At 40.1% G+C, this 17,260-nt stretch overlaps 1 protein-coding gene across 1 annotated transcript in view; it reads right to left on the reverse strand.

The window, feature by feature from the left end:
- Positions 1–17,260, reverse strand: part of LOC122807188 (tetraspanin-36-like) — a 476,995-nt gene that overhangs the window by 155,075 nt on the left and 304,660 nt on the right. The window contains exon 5 of the mRNA XM_044078240.1: positions 6,820–6,969. Within this exon, the coding sequence (XP_043934175.1) occupies positions 6,820–6,969 (150 nt within the window). The remainder of the gene's footprint in view (positions 1–6,819; positions 6,970–17,260) is intronic.

A 17,260-nucleotide genomic window follows, 5' to 3' on the forward strand; every position in this document is an offset into this window, starting at 1 on the left:
CATATGTTTCAAAAATAATAGAATTAGAGGACAGACCAAAAACAGAAAACCTGAGATTTTCAGCTATACCAGAGAAGCTGGAAGGAACACTCTATTAATTTTATGAGAACAGAAATAAGCAATTGGATTGGTATTCCACAGCAGGAGTTAATTGAAAGGACACATTGTGTGTATGCTCCAAACCTAGCTATGAGAAAGCAGCCTAGACCTTTAATAATAAAGATGCAATCCTATCAGCAGAAGGAGTTGACTCTGACAAAACTGTGGCAGAAGGACAAAATACGAAGTGTGGGAGACAGCAGAGTGTTTATGGAGAAGGATTATTCCCTGTATACCAGGCAGAAAAGGAGTGCATTTATTCCTCTATTCAGGGAATGTCTAGAACCAGGCATGAGACTCAAACTGCTGTAATCAACTATCTTGAAAATATTCTTCCCTGGAGGGACAAAATCAGTTTTTGATTACGTACATGTTAAGGAGGAAATATAAAAGTTTGTCCAACAAAAAGTGAGGTGGAAACAGGAGATTCTACTTCTTGATCTTACGGTAATAATAATAAAAGACCACAGAGACACTGTCCAAGTGAAACCTTTCCCAATGTTTCAACAGAAAATGCTGGACAGAAGGAAGGGAGCACAAGAGCTGACTAGAACAGTACATTGGAAATGAAGAGGAGACAGGATTTGGGAGATAGAAATGAACAGCAATAAAACCAGCAACTTGTAAACTGAAAAGTGGGATTACAAAAGAAATAATTACACTTCTGCAATATGACAGAAAAAGAAATTTTGGAAATGAAGCAGAGACAGGATTTGGGACATGGAGATGAACAGGAATAAAACCAGTAACTTGGAAACTGAAATGTGGGATTACAAAAGCAATAATTATATTTGTGCAATATAACAGAACAAGACAATTTGGAATATTAGACTTTTTTGGATTATGATGGACTTGTGGGGGAGTCTAAAGCATATGCCCTACTTCATGTCATTAATGTTCTGAAAAATACTTGGGGAAGGGGAGGAAGAAAGATAACTAAGTAAAACAAACGTTTTCTTAATAGTACTATTTTTATAGTGCATTATTTTCTTTGTATGCTATACAGTGAAGTTCTCTCAGTTGTTTCTGAATATAATGGGGATACAATTGTAGACACGTGCTTATGCTTTTATTTTCTTTCTCCTTGCTCAGTTTTGTGGGCACTGCAATGTATTAAAAAAAGAAAAAAGAAACATCTGGTTAAAAGAGCACAACAAGAAAATATTGTGTTTTTTCTCATTCTTGCATGGTGGAATGGCTGGATTAAGGAACTTAACTTGATCTAGTAATAAGTTTTAAGAGAAAGCAAGTAAATGAAAAAGAACACTGAATAGTATAAGGCTTTTTTCTAGAAAATAAATGTATGCTTATTAACAATTTTGTATCTGACCCTCATGTCTCCATGCAGACAATCTGATAAAAAGAAATTGGCCAGAAGATAATGTTCTCTGAAAGCATTCAGTTGTTTTCCCAGTAGGGGAAGAGTGATAAAGATAAGAGGAAAAACAGACAGCACTTAGTAGACGTGGAGGATACACCATGCGTGTTAGTACGGATAACCTTTTTTTAGGTTAACTCAAATCAAAGAGTATGGCTGTAAGTTTGGGACATCTGTTCCTATTACGAGGGTAAAACGTCAATATTTGAAGATGTACACAATTCTGTGCATTAGTATTACGTTAACAGGTTGTAGGGGGGTATGGGGTGTGTTTGATTTTTTGAGGGCTTTCAATAAAGCAGAGTTTTGTAAGATGCAACTTAGGCTCACGTGGATATGACAGGAAATAAATGTATAACAAAAAATCAAACTGCCAAACTGTGTATGCATGTAACAAAAAAGCTGTTGTACATAAGTGGGAATAATAACCTTTAATACACTGATGCTTCCTGCAATGTCTTTAAATGTCAATGGTCTCACAGATAACTATAAAAAAGAAAGTAGTGAACTATATTAAAAATGCAGAGTGCAAATAGCTCTGCTACAGGACACATACTTGGAAAGATCTGAATAAGTAACAAGCTCCCCTCCTTAAATCCCGACTTCCTCGATCTGAACAAGCATTAAGCTCCCTCCTTAAATCCTGCCTTCCTCTTCTTCTGAATAATACTCTCAGTACCCATCCACCTAGCCCTCATAATGTTTCTCTGTAATTAATCTATATTCCCCCAAAAAAGTTCTGTTATAACAATAGCCCTACTTTGGAAGCAGTTTATTAAATGTCAGCTTTTTATTATCTTCCTTGTATCAAGCTGCAACTTGACTATTAATTTGTAGCAATTTGACATTTTCTGTGCTTACATTATGTATTGTTAAATACTTGTCTATATACATGTTAATTGTGGAGCTTTTCTCCCCTGGCCTCCACTGAAATGGGCTCATACTGGTTGAGTGGACTAACCTAGTAAACAAATGCCAATAAATGAATAACACATGAATTTGATAAAGAAAGGATTTTCAGGATGGTTACTCAGCAGAATACTTGGGACAAAGGGAAATAAGAGTACTTATATTAATTGCAAGAGGAGCTGCAATAGTGATAGAAGAGGACAAAAAAAAAACAATAGCAGATTTATAGCACTAAGGGGATACTGGCATGGGAGGAGGATGACACTGGCATGTATTTATATTTCACCCAAAACTGCTAAGAAAACTCTGGGAGGAATAATCAACTTTCTGCAAGGAATATTACTTATAGGTGGGGATTGCAATTTGATTTGCAAAACTGAAGATGTGTTTGGAGGCCCATAAGGGAAAGTATAACAAATGAGGGTAGACTTCTAAAGAAATTTATAAAAAAATATTTGGTATGGAAAATGTGAATTCAGTACTAGGAGTTTGGAGTGAATTTATATATTATTCCCCAGATACAAAAACTGGACTAGGCTAGACAGAATTTACATTTCACAGGCACATGTGCATTTAACTGAATGTCCTGATATGTACCCAATAAGATCAAGTGCCAATAATAACTAAACTAAAACACAAGGTAATGAAATAAGAATGAGACACTGGTATTTTCCCACCTATCCGTTGAAGAGGAATTTAAGGAATAGGTAGTGGAAATTATTCAGGAGCTATTAGAGAAGTAGAAATTTCTTCTGAAAGAGCTAGGGAGTGAGATAAAATTAATGTGGAGTTTAAAAAATAAGGTGGAAATAAAAGAAAGACATATGGATAAGAAGCAACAAGAATTATTTAGAGGGACTTGCAAATGTTTAAGTATTGCAGAGTAGGAGGGAATCTCACAGAACAAGAGGAGGAGGAACACCTGTAGAATACTAAACAGAAAATAAGGGATTACCTCGATAATATGCATGAGTTTATCAAGACTGCTGTTAAGCAACTGCTTTTTGATAATAACCCTTCAGCACAAAAACTTTTAGCATGAATCAGGCAACAGTAAAAAGGAGTGTCAACAACCTTAGGGAGCCTTTAAACAAGGAAGATAACAAGAGATCCTGTAAGGTATTAGAAATATTTTGGAAATTCTATGAAAGTCTGCATTAAGCAGAAAAATATGGAAATCCAGAAAAGGTACAAATGGAAATGTTTATGGAAGAATTAAATATGCCAAGTTTACAAGAAAATTAGGCTCAATTACTAACAGGATAGGAGGAGATGAGATAAAAATGGTGATGTATAACCAATCTACATGAAAGTCCCCCAGAATAGTTGGTATTCCTGTGGAAGTTTTGAAGCTAGGAGGGAAAACAACTGATAAAGACCTGGAAGGTTTATTTTAACAATATTTTAAGGGGAGGAGAAGTACCAGCATCCTGGAAGAAAGCGGTGGTAGCTGTTACACCTAAAGAGGGTAATGATAATCAGATCCAGCTTCATACAGGCCCATTTCAATGCTAAGCTATGATTATAAACTGTTTATGTCTATAATGGCTACAGGAATGGCAAAAATGATGCCAAGATTGACAAATATGGATCGATGTGGTTTTGCAGAGGGGAGTCAGACATTCAATAACATTAATAGAACACTGATGATCCAGAGGGATGCAGAATGTAAGAATATACCACCACTGGTGGGTCTTGATGCAGAGAAAGCATTTGACAGAGTACATCGGAACTTTATGAGTAGGGCAATGGAAGCATCTGCACTCCCTGATAAAATAATAATGTTGATTAGGAGGATATATGAGGGACTGGAGGCAAAACAAAGTGGGTGAGTTCCTCTCTGATAATTTCTGCTTGACCAGAGTAACTAAGCAGGGGTGTCCTCTTTCCGCTTTGTTATTTGCATTATATTTAGAACTACTGGCAAAGAAAACTGACTCAGAAATCCAAGGATATAATTGGCATGGTAGTCAAGAAAAGCTGGCTCTATTTGTAGATGATATTATTTTATACTGGACAAAACCAGAAAAGGATATAGTTATGAAACACTTTTGAGACAGTTTCATATCTTAAAACAAAAGCAGTAACGGTAAATTATGTACCCACACACAAACTGGTTCAGCAATATCCATATTTATGGGGACATGATAAAATGAAGTATTTAGGAGCATGGATTGAAAATAATTCCAGTGTAATAGCTACAGATATATGAAGCCACGGTGGTGCAGCGGTTAGTGTTGTTGCCTTACAGCAAGAGGCTCTCTGGTTCGATTCTCGGCTGGAGTGCCTTCTGTGTGGAGTTTGCATGTCCTCCCCATGGTTGAGTGACATTTAAAGACATGCAGGTAGGTGCGTGAATGGGTGTGCCTTCTTTGAAGGTTGGGCGCCGGGCTGGCAACTCAGGACTGTAAAAATTCACTGCCAATCATAAGCGGCCTAGTGATCCGCTATGGTGACCCCTAACTGGGAAAAGCCAAAAGACAAGAAAATGGATACCTGGAAAGAGACTAAACAAAAGATAACACAAAAACTGAGAAATTGGAAGCTCTGTTATATGGATAGTAAGACACAAGCAGTTAAAATCTTTTAGTCCCTTTAGTCTTATACAAGGGTCAGGCATACTTTTATCAACCAGAGGAGAAGTTGTCGATAGTAATAAAGAGAAGAAGGTTTTTATCTGGAAGATGGAAAGAGTAAAGTGGGATAAGATGATTTTTGATTTTTTTTCCAACAGAACAATGTGGATTGGGATTATTCAATTTGAAAGGGTACTTCAGCGCTACATAGTTAAGGCTCCTATACATAGCAAAAGCAGAAACCTATAATTCAGTGTAAAGGGATGCTTAAGAAACAGACAGAGGCTGGGATTTTGGATGCAAGCCTTTAAAGAGAATATGAATATAATATTCTGTATGATTATTGTTAAAGCAGCAGCAAGTATTCTAAGAACTAACCCAATTTGGGAACGGAGAAAGGAGATTCTACCACCAGAGATGATTGCAATTAGGGATACAGACAATAGGCAAGACATGGCTGGAATTTATTGGAGAAAACTGGCAAAGAAACCAAGGTATTGGGAGGAAATAACTAGAGAGGGAATGGTAACAGAATGGGAAGACACCAAGAACTTATTTGGACTACAGGTTAGAGATTGCCTTCCTTATCAAGGACTGATATCAGAATATAGGCAAAGAGAAAAAGATAGGGGGGCTCCTACACAAAAGACCAGCACTGGTAGAGTTTTTAATAGAATCAAGAGCAGAAGCTACTGTTAAAAAGGGATAATTAGTACAGCATATAAAATACTGCATGACAACTATAAGAATCACAGGAGGTTAGAAAGGATTGGGAAGAGAGAGACTGGATAAGCAATTCACAAAGAAACAATGGGGGATATATAGGTTAGTCTCCCAAATATGCAACGAAATCTAGAAGATTTAGGATTTTTGCTTGGAAATGTTTATGTAGATATTTTTATACCCCATAGACTCCAGATAATTTTTCCTCAGGTAGGCAGCAAATGTTGGAGGTGTGATGGGGAAGACAGAGGTAATTGGAAACATATTTTCTGGAAGTCTAAAGAGTTGGCTGAAGATTCACTGCCGTGCCTACATTTCTATCAGAGATATTGGATTAGCAAATTGGTGTAACTAGGGAAATGATTTTTCTGAACTATGACACAGAATCGGAATTGCCTAGACATAGTAATACATTGCTGAGCCTAATTATGGCGCCTGCCAAAAAAGCAATTACTAGAAACTAGAAATCACAGTCTAAACCAACTGTACTAGAAGTAGTGAATATGGTAGCAGAAATAAAACTGGAATTAGGATCTTCAAGGATAGGGGGACATTACATAGGGAAAAAATGGAAACTGTGGGAACAATACATCCAGGGGACGAACGAGGTTTAAAAGAAAGGAGGAATTGGAATGAGCTATGTAATGTTTGACAATGATTGGGTAGATTATAAGTGATGTATGAAAATATAAAATATAAAATGCCATCATACATTTAATTTATTTCAGTTTAACTGAATTAAGTCCCAATTCACACTGCCTATTTACAATTGAAAAATCTCCCTAAACAGGTTTGCACATGTGACAGTAAAATCAACACATAAAAAAAAGACTGTATTGTTAGTATAATGTCATCAATATTTACTGAAACAGATGTACACGACTATGTGCCCAGAAAATGAATATTAACATTGCTGCATTACCATATCCATTGTCATAAGTTTAAGTTATTTATAACTTAAAAAAAGCCATACTGCTGGCTTACTAGATGTATGAGTGAGAGGGCTGCATTAATAGTAAAAGGTCAAGTATTCACATCAAATCCAGCACTGTATCCACTCTAGTACAGGTTACGGCTCTGTAATAAAGAGCAAAGAATTTACATGGCTGAAATGGTTAATGGCAAAACTCTTACCTGGGTATTGAGGTCCTCCATATGGCTCACATTCCCTGTGCAATTCGAGAAGCTGAGTTTGCAACAGCTCACAGGGACTGTGCCATTTCCTTGCTTGAACCACTCTGTTTTTTTCCAGTCAGTCAAGTTATCGACACCACAACACTGAAGCTACAGAAAGAAATAAAGAAACTGGAATAACACTATTAAAAGATTCACGGTACAGCATGTGTTACAGACCACAGAGTAGAGAAACCACATCATAAGGAGCTATCAGAACTCTATAGTTACTACTACAGAGTTTACTTGAAACACCCATATTTTAAAACAAAAACACAACTACTTAACAATATACAAGACAGAACACACTTTAGATGTCTGATAATACTACATTTAAAAGGTATACCCAATAGCTTTTTACTGACTTTTTCTGGCAGGTGAACCAAAAAGGCGGGAAAAATACACCACGTCTAACTAACAAAAACAAATAATCTTGACACCATAAAAGGACAGCATGCTGTTACTGTAACATCTAGAAATTCATCAGACATTCAATGACCTTATGGCCTCACTGTGGTCTTTTCCCAAACTCCTTATATGGAATGTACTACTTGACATGGTGATATCTGGGTATGTTGTCACATCTGGCAAATGTCCACAACACAAAAGTAAAAAAAAAAAAAAGTCATGAAACTTGTGCACGAGTGAAAATTCAAACTTAAGACATCCACTCTACTCTGTCAACAATAAAAAGGACAAGCAGAGAAAATTATACAGTGAAGACCTTATGGGAAAAATATGTTGTAAAAGCTATGAGAAATTCCACCTTGCAACTTTAGAAACACAAGATTACACTGTCACAGGTATTCAATCTGTATCCAGCACAACTGTAAAAAAGGTTGAAAAGCAGATTATTTCAACTGCATTAAGGACGTATAAAAATCAAACAATCAAAATCAAACACAAACACTATGTAAAGGAATTTCTGGAAATATATTAGGAGGTACAGATAAATGAGAATGACAAACTTCATATTCCTAAACTTACAGCCCTGAGGAAAACAAAATTAAAACAGTGTTTAGCAAGGACAGCTGGTATCCTGGACAATCAGTACCTCAACCCCAAACTTGACAACACAAATGCCCTCAAAGCTAAGAGCAAAAAAGGAAAGATATATAACTCTATGACCTTTAGCAAGGATCTGTTGTAAAACTGCAAACTCAGACTGTGATGTCATTGAAGATGGTTGCTTAAACACTTGGCAATGATGTTTAAGTGTCCGGCAACAAACTGCATTCTCTTCAGTGCTCATTGTACCTGTAACAGCTTGTGCCTGTAGCAGCCACCCCCTTCACCCTGCCCTTCCTGCGGCCTTGAAAAGAACTACAGGACGTTTTGCAGCCTGCAGCTAGTAGCAGAAGCAAAACTTTTAGTCAGGAAAAGGACAGAAAGCTGTGCAGACATCTGTTCATGACAGATGCACCGAAGTCCATGTTCAAGGAAGCACAGCAACCAACCAATGTTGATTAAAGGGAGTGTGTGCAAGAAAAGTAATCATCTATGGGTGAAGAGGAAGAATTTCTGATAATGATGTCTTGCAGTCTGCAGCTGGCATTTACTGTACTATAATGCTGTTACTGAAATTGAAATCACTAATTTAGATTATCTGCAGCCATTACAGGTACTGCATCTAGATCCGCTGAATTAGAAAAGCCACAGGACAATAATTGACAAATACTGTAAAATCAGGGGACAAATAGCCCTGAAAGGCAGCAACTATAAACCCTCTTGCATTCGCTAATACTGATGATTTATATGTATTTATATGTATTTATATGATTTATATATATATGATCTTCTAGTAGCAGGCTTTCTTGCCTTCATTAGCACCTGCTGCACATCCTCAGTAAGCAGGTGCCTGAAGAGAATTAAGATCCTATCATCCAGGCAGTCAGATGAAGTTGATTGGGGTTGGGATGAATCAAACATACCTGATGCTGTGCGAGTAGATTCATTTTAGGAGGAAGTTTGTGTAATTGTCCCTGGCCACTTCTAAAAGAAAAGAGAACCAATGTTGCTCGGGCCAGAAGGAAGTCACCAAAATGATCTTAGGGGATTCCTTCTGAATCTTCAGATGTACCCTGGATATCAGTGGAAAGGCTGGAAAAGCATAGGTGTTTGTCTGGAGATGAATCTTGCCAGCTGATTGTTCAGAGAGGAGGCAAATAGGTCTGCTTGTGAAACACCCACAGATGGATCAAATCTTGGAAGACTCTCTGATCTAGTTTCTATTTGTGAGGGCGTTTTCTTGTCCTGCTCAACTTGTCTGTCACACAATTTTGCCCTGACAGAATGCTGGATGCCTGTAGAGAGTGACAGTGTGCTATGAATCTATATCCGAAGCTGACATCGCTAGTCTGCAAAGGGGGTACAACTGGCTCTCCCTTGCTTGTTGATGTACCACATGACTATGGTATTGTCTGTAACCACTTGAAGAGGTCCCAGGTACCAAAGATGATTCAGAGTTGAGTGCCTTGATAAGGGCAACTATCTCTTTTACACCTATGTGCTTACAACTGTCTTAAGTGTCCCACACACCTTGCATGCTAATCCCTTCTGAAACTGCTCCCCAAGCAAGTCCAAAGTGTCTGCGGTGATCGACTACTTGCAGCAAGGAAGAGGAGAAAAAGGAAAACATGGATTTAGGGATATTTTCTATCTCCACCAAATGATTTCTCTTCCAACAAACCCCAGAACTGGGAATTGAAAAGACCAATAGTGTTGGTGCTGGAACTGAAACTTCAGATACCATTGCATCTTTCTCATGTGGAGTTTTGCTAGGGGTATCATGAGAATCCTGTATGCCATGGGACCTGTAATCTTGTAGCACTTCCTCACAGACATCGATCTAAATATAGATCTATTTTTTTCCTGTGGAAGAAAAGCTCTTTGAACCAAGGTGTGTAGCTCTCACCCCAGCAACTCTTTTTGAATGTTCTCTTGAAATCCCACTTCGTGCAAGACATTTTTCACTACAGAGAGAGTGATTCCTGACACTTTGAAAAAGACTCTGCAAAGATAAGCAAGTTGTCCAGATATTAAAAAATCTGGATGCTCTGTAGCCTGCAATGAGCTGCAACTGGAGCTAGACGCTGAATGCTCTTGGTGCAGTGGATAGTCCACAGGTTTAGGTAAAAAATAACGTCATCCAGACACACAAAACCTTAATGAACTTGCCTGAAGTCTGCATGAATGGGCATGTGATAAGCAACTATTAAATCTAGTGTTACCAGGAAACTTACATTTATTTATTTCTTTGTCTTTGTTTACAGGGAAAGTCTCACTGGGTAATACCCATTTTCAGTGGAGGCCCGGGGATAAATACTCAGTTTGCTTACATTGCATAATACTAAGTTCCAGAAAAACAGAGAGTAATTACATTTCTATTTATAAATTATACACAAAACAGTACTTGCATTTCTATATACATTTACACACAGACAGTAGTTATATTTATACATACACATTCTTAGATTTTACAGAATTGGAAGTTAAAGAGAAGGCAAATGTGCAACTTAATGGATTGTACAAGCAGCAGTTATGTATTTTAGTAAGAGGTCGAGAATATTATGTTTAAGGAGAGTATTTGGATAGTATTGTACATTGAAAAAGTTTTAATCCTGTAATGAGCGTTTACAGGACCAGGATTGTTTAAGATGTTGTTTAAGCAGTGGTTTAAAACTACTGAGTTTGTTGGAGAGTTTTATTTGCATGGAGATATTATTCCAGAGTTTAGCAATGCAATGGGAGTACAGTGAGTCTCCTGCAACATTAATTGACTTATGTGTAAGAATTCTGTTACTAGAATTGAGGTCCCTTGCTGGATAGTAAGGTATTAATAAGTTTTGTACTGCAGGGCATTTTTCTGGATGATGAATGAGTTAGTTTGCTGTAGTCAGTTGTGAATATGTTAGACAGTTGTGTAGTTCAAGCCAGTTTAACTGCTATAGGCCAAGACAATGGTGGGTTCTTTTGAGAGCGACTGGTGGCAAATTTTGCTATTTTATTGTAGTAGGAGGGAAATTTTTCTTTGAGAATTGTTTATATTTGTTAGGATAGGAGCAGTGTACAAGAGAATCAGCAGTAAGAAGGTGGTGGACAGAGTTTTTCTTGCAGTATCTGTAAGGAATCCATTGATCCTATATATGGAGCCTAGTTTCTGATGTGTAGATTTAATGGTGTGCAGTATATGCTGGTCATATTTGAGACTGTTATCTGTTATAATACCTAGATGTTTACTGTGAGTTACAGTTTCAATGACCGTATTTATTTGTTGACTTTATGGTAAAAGATTGCTTTTGATTTTGGCAACGTTTTGAGCTGAAAAGCATTAACTGAGTTTTCTTGGGGCTGAGTAGGAGGTTTTATTCTTTCAGCCAGGTTTCTACAGAGGAGAAAGCTTTTTTTGGGTAATGTTTTGGGGCTTATTTACTGTTGAGGTGGCACATATTAATGCTGTGTCATCTGCATACTGAACTAAACTAGCATGGTGAGTGGAGGTGTGTCATCTGCATACTGAACTAAACTAGCATGGTGACTGGAGGTCATTAATGTTTGTCTTTTCGGCTTTTCCCGGTTAGGGGTCACCACAGCGGAACTCTGGTCCGCTAATGATTGGCAGTAGGTTTTTATGGTGCTGAGTTGCCAGCCCGATGCCCAACCTTCAGTGAAGGCACGCCCATTCACGCATGCCTTTCGGAGGCCACTCGACTGCAGGGAGGACATGCAGACTCCACACAGAAGGCACTCCAGCCGAGAATCAAACAGGAGACCCAGGATAAATCCCTGAGGGACACCTGTAGTAACTGATTGAAAGGATGAGAATGTTTGTAGCTATTTAACGGCTTGCTACCTTCCAGATAGAAAAGTAAGGAACCACAACAAGGAGTACTGTTAAGTACTCAGGTCCCTCAAAAGTTTGCCATGTACTTCTGTGATGGCTTGGTGGTTAACTACTGTGATTGTGGTGTATAGGGTCCTGGGTTCGAGGCCTGCATGGCTTGTTTGTCATAATGAGAAGGTGGCCTAATGGTTAAGGTATTTGCCTTGCAAACACAAGATGCAGGGTTTGAGTCTCACAGGGGATACTTGGCTAGGCGTAAAGTGGCTCACAATGGCAGTTAGGTCATAGAGGTCATAGATTAGTACTAAGCTAAGTCCTACTGAGGAGAGTCGAACAAGCAGTTGCTGATGTAAGACAGTATCAACTGCCTTTGACAAGTCTAAGTACAAGGTGGACACAAGCAGATCTCTTTCTATGCTAGTTTATTATACTGGTAAAATGTAGAGCAGTAGTGGTGTGCTGGGGCCTAAAACCATGTTGTGTTTCTGAGAGCAGGTTATTTGAGTTTAGGTATTGCATAAGCTGCATACAGATGCATTTCTCTAATATTTTGGAGAAGGGAGATAATCACTACTGGTTTGTAGTTATTAAACTTTGTGGATATGCCATCTTTCTGCAATGGTATGATGCAGGATTTTTTCAACAGTAATAGGGCATATCTTTCTGCTATGGACCTATTAATCAGTATGGACACAGAAAAGGCTACAACTTCTGCAGCCATTTTAAGTAGTCTGATGGTAGTTGGTCTACAGCAAAATAAGTAGTTTTTAGTTTAAGGAGCAACTTCCTTATAAGTGAGGTAGGCACTGGACTAAAATTGAAGAGCTGTGGGTGGTTTTGATTGGACAGAGTTAGAGTGAGGGTGCAAATGTGTGTGTGTCAGACAGATAATATCGATTATATAAGCCAAAACACCATGCCCAATACACTAGTTATAGGTGACTTGATAGTGAGGCACACTGATGTCCTACTCACTAGGTTGAATAAGGAGAAAGTAACAGTCAGCTGCCTGTAAGGCACCAGGATCCGCCACATAACACAAGCACTCAGGTCCCTCAACAGTTTGTAAAAATATGACACTATCATTGTACATGTGGGTATGAATGACCCGAGACGTACCTCCCTGGACTACATGAAGAGAGACATGGAGGAGCGCTCAGATTATGTAGCCCAGGCGGGTATGACACTACCCCAGAGCAGCATCCTACGATCACTCAGAATGATACCACAGTACAAGCAAAAAATGATTGATTTCAACAACTGGCCAAGTTCCTGGTGACATTCTAAGGGGATCCAGTGTCTGTCTACCTGGGATGACATGATTGACAGACCTCAATGCTTTGCCAGAGATGTCCTGCATCTGTCATCCCTGGGCTTCTGGATACTGGCCAAGGCTCTTGCCACCCCTATAGTGCTTTTTTAGCCGGTGTTCTAAAGACCAAATTAACACAGTAACAGCTACAAACAAATGCAGTCCGAGGGTGATGCTGCTCAACTCTCGAAGTCTAAATCTCAAAATGTACTCGCACAGAGCACTCCATAAAATGGAGAACATCGACATTTGTGCCATAACAGAGACATGGTTCAAGGCAGCAGAAAGCATCCCTGCACTACCAGGCTATATAACTCATTCAACTACCCTGCCATTAACTGGGAAAACTACTCATGTACAAACACCTTTGCTCAATGGTTCTTGGAATTCATAAATTCCAATGCCCTGGATCAACTAATCCTTAGTCCCACCAGTGGCTCCAATATCCTAGACCTGGTCATTACCAATATGGGAAATCGATGCTCCACACCTATAGTCACCCCCTCGTTGGTCAGGTCTGACCATAAGCTATTCACCCTTGACTTCCACATCCCACCCCCACCCCCCTGTAAGGAAACCTACGTAAAAATACTTCTCCAAAGCCAACTTCATGCTACTCAAGTCAGAAGTGACAAACTTTATGACACCCATGCAGACGGGAACCGAAAGTTCGACTGCTGAATCCTACACTAAGGCACTGCACGAGCACATCCACTCGTGCATGAATCGTGCTATCCCCAACAGAAACAAAATGCTCTCCTCCAAAAAAAGGAAGCCAATCTGGTGGTCCCTTGCCATAAACAAACTTTACAACAAAAGGAAGAAACTGTTGAAGAAAAGAGGAAAATCCCAAGATGCAAAAAAAACTCCCTTACCAGCCTAAGTAAGAAGCTGAGATCCTTCAAAATCCTCCTTTACGAAAATAAAATTGCCAAAGATTCCAAAGACAGCCACAAGGCATTCTATAGCTCGGTCAAGAATCTAAATGGCAATGCTCAGATCTGCTCTGAGCTACAACAGAATGGTATTAAATGTACTGATCCCAAGGATATTGCCAATATCCTGGCAGATCTCTTCAGTGCAAACCTCACCCCCCTCTCACCCCCTAAAGGGCCCATCTCAATACTGAAATATTGCCAAATTCCGGTAATAATGGCCACACAGGCAAAAAACGCACTCTCCAAAGCTAAGAATACAGCATCCATGGGATCAGATGACATCCCAGGCTGTGTACTACATGAACTACAAAATGAACTGGCACCTCAGTGTCATGTTTAATCATACTCACCTCAGGCTTCCTGCCCACTGAGTGGTGCACAGCTACATTTATCCCATTCCACAAGGGGGGATCCACCTTGGATCAGGGGAACTACTGTCCCATTAGTCTGACGACCCTGATCTGCAAGGCCATGGAACATATCATCATGGAATTTATAAACAAAGACATTGGCAACCTTCAAACACTGGACCCCACACAGTTTGGGTTCGTGAAGGGCCAATCTCGTCTCCTGAACCAGCCTGACTTCTTCAGATCAGTCTCCAAAGCCATGGACAAGGGTAAGGTGGTCCACACGGCCTATCTGGACCTTGCCAAGGCCTTTGACACCATCCTCCAACTCTGGAATCATAGATAAACTTACTAAGCTGGGCATTAATCTCCAAGTCACTCAATGGGTTGCCAACTGGCTTACTGACAGAACCCACACTGTAAAACTTGCCGACTGCAAATCCAGCTCTAGACAAATGACAAGTTGAGTACCTCAGGGTTCAGTCCTGGGACCGCTATTGTTTGGCATCTACGTCTCTGAAGTACAGGCCAACACTAAGGGACTCTGGCTAACAAAATTCGCAGATGACTGCAAAATGGGAGCCATTATTGAATCCCCAAATTATGTGGATATTCTACAACAGGGCCATACAGAAACAGATGCTTGGTGCCAGAGCAATGGGGTCAAGCTCAATACCAAGAAATGTATAGTTATCCCCTTTGGGAAGAAACATGTACCCATGAATTATCACATAGGTGGCAGTACACTAAACACCGAAAGTGTGACAAGAGACTTAGGGACACAGGTGGACAGTGGTGTCACCTTCGATAACCACATCGCCAAAACAGTCAGGAAATCCTTCTATGTGGCACACCTCATCACTAAGGGCTTTTCATCCAAAAAAAAAAAAGGTAGTCATTGTCCCACTGTACTCATCCCTCATTAGGCCCATTATATAATGCAATGCCCCATTTGGTATGTACCTCTCAACACATCTGCAACAACTGGAAAGGCCGCAGAAATACCTCACTAAAAGAATCACAGGCCTAAAGCAGATGCCCTATTCTGACTGTCTAAAAAAACTCCACCTATACTCTGTTGCATATCATCTACTCAGAGGCGATCTCTGCTTAACATACAAGGCCATGTGAAACCCAGAGCTGTTGGATATGCTATACTTAAAGAAATCCCAATCCCTCAGAGACGCACGCACCAGGGATCTAAACCTGGTCATCAAAATGAACAAAACATGCTGGAGGAATAGGTTCCTGACCCAGAGACACCCCAGACTCTGGAACAGACTGCCCATACATGTCAAGCAGAGCGCCTCTTTAGCCCTCTTTAAAAGGAACCTTGACGATTGGATGGGAGATAGGAAAATCACCCCGGGGATCACATCAGTTGCCCTGCTAGACAGGGGTCCAGGGAAGTAAATACTGTGGGAAGAAATAGCCAGGGAATTGTTATGGCTAGTCTTGCACAGGCCCTAGGGCCGATAGCCTAGTACCAACCTATGAACAAGGATACAGGGAATCTTCAAACTCTGGATCACACACATTTTGGTTTTGTGAAGGGTAGATCATGCCTGCTCAACTTGGTCTGCTTCTTTGAGTCAGTCACCAGAGCTGTGGATGAAGGCAAGGTGATTCATACAGCCTACCTTGATCTGGCCAAGGTCCTTGATACCATTCCCCACTCAGGAATCCTAGAAAAACTCACTAAGCTAGGCATCAGCCCCTATATCACTAGGTGGGTTGCAAACAAGCGCACAAGTAGAACCCACAGTGTGAAAGTAGCGACTCCAAGTCAGACTACCGACCAGTCATGAGTTGAGTTCCACAGGGTTCGGTCCTGGGTCCTCTCCTGTTTGGTATCTACTTCTCTGACGTCCAGGCCAACACGAAGGGCCCCTGACTGACCAAGTTTGCAGATGATTGCAAGTAGGAAGCTATTATTAACTCCCAGAGTGATGTTGACATCCTACAGAAAGGCCTCACTGAGATCAACGACTGGTGTCAGAACCATGGCCTTAAGCTCAATGCCAAAAAATGTGTTGTCATCCCCTTTGAGAAAAACCCAGTTCCCATGAATTACCACATTGATGGTAGTCCACTGAACACAGAAGGTGTTATAACAGATCTGGGAGCACAGGTTGACAGAAACCACTCTTTTGAGCACCACATTGCCACTGTGGTCAGAAAGTCCTATGTGGCATATCTCATTACTAGGGGTTTTGCATCCAGAACAGAGAAGTCATTGTCTCCCTTTACTCTTCCCTTATTAGGCCAATCATTGAGTACAATGCCCCATTTGGCATGTACCTCACTAAACACCTGCAACAACTGGAGAGGCCCAAAAGTACCTTACAAAGAGGATCCTAGGCCTTAAACATTTGTCCTATATGGACAGACTAAAAAAACTCCAACTATTCTCGGCGAACTCTGCTCGACTTACAAAGCCATGTATAACCCAGCTCTGTTGGAAATGCTACATGTAAAGAAATCCCAATCCCTCCGCACCACACGCTCCAGAGACCTCAACCTCATTCCCACAATCAACAAAATACGCTGGGGGACAGGTTCATAACCCAGAGACTAGCCATGCAATGGAATAGACTTCTCATACATGTCAAGCAGAGCACTTCACTGGCCCTCCAAGATAAATTTGATGAGTGGATGGGAAATAGAAAATTCACCCCAGGGATCACTCCAGTGGCTTTATTCAACAGAAGCACTGGGAACTAAGGTCAGGTGGCACGATGCCAGGGTAATACTATGGGGTAGGCTTGTAAAAGCCCCAGGGCCATTAGCCTAGTACACACCTATGAACCTAAGTAGGAATTTTGTAGAAGGACTAGAGGTCTTGCCAGGGCTGAGTAGTGTATTCAGTGATGACCAAAATAAGTTTTGGGTTGTTTATACGTTTGTCTTGTAGGATAGTATAGTAAGTTTGCTTATCATGTTTGACAAGAAGATTTGC

The sequence above is a fragment of the Protopterus annectens genome, chromosome 1.part1 (genome assembly GCF_019279795.1).
Source record: "Protopterus annectens isolate FY-2018-M chromosome 1.part1, PAN1.0, whole genome shotgun sequence".
Taxonomy (NCBI): domain Eukaryota; kingdom Metazoa; phylum Chordata; order Ceratodontiformes; family Protopteridae; genus Protopterus; species Protopterus annectens.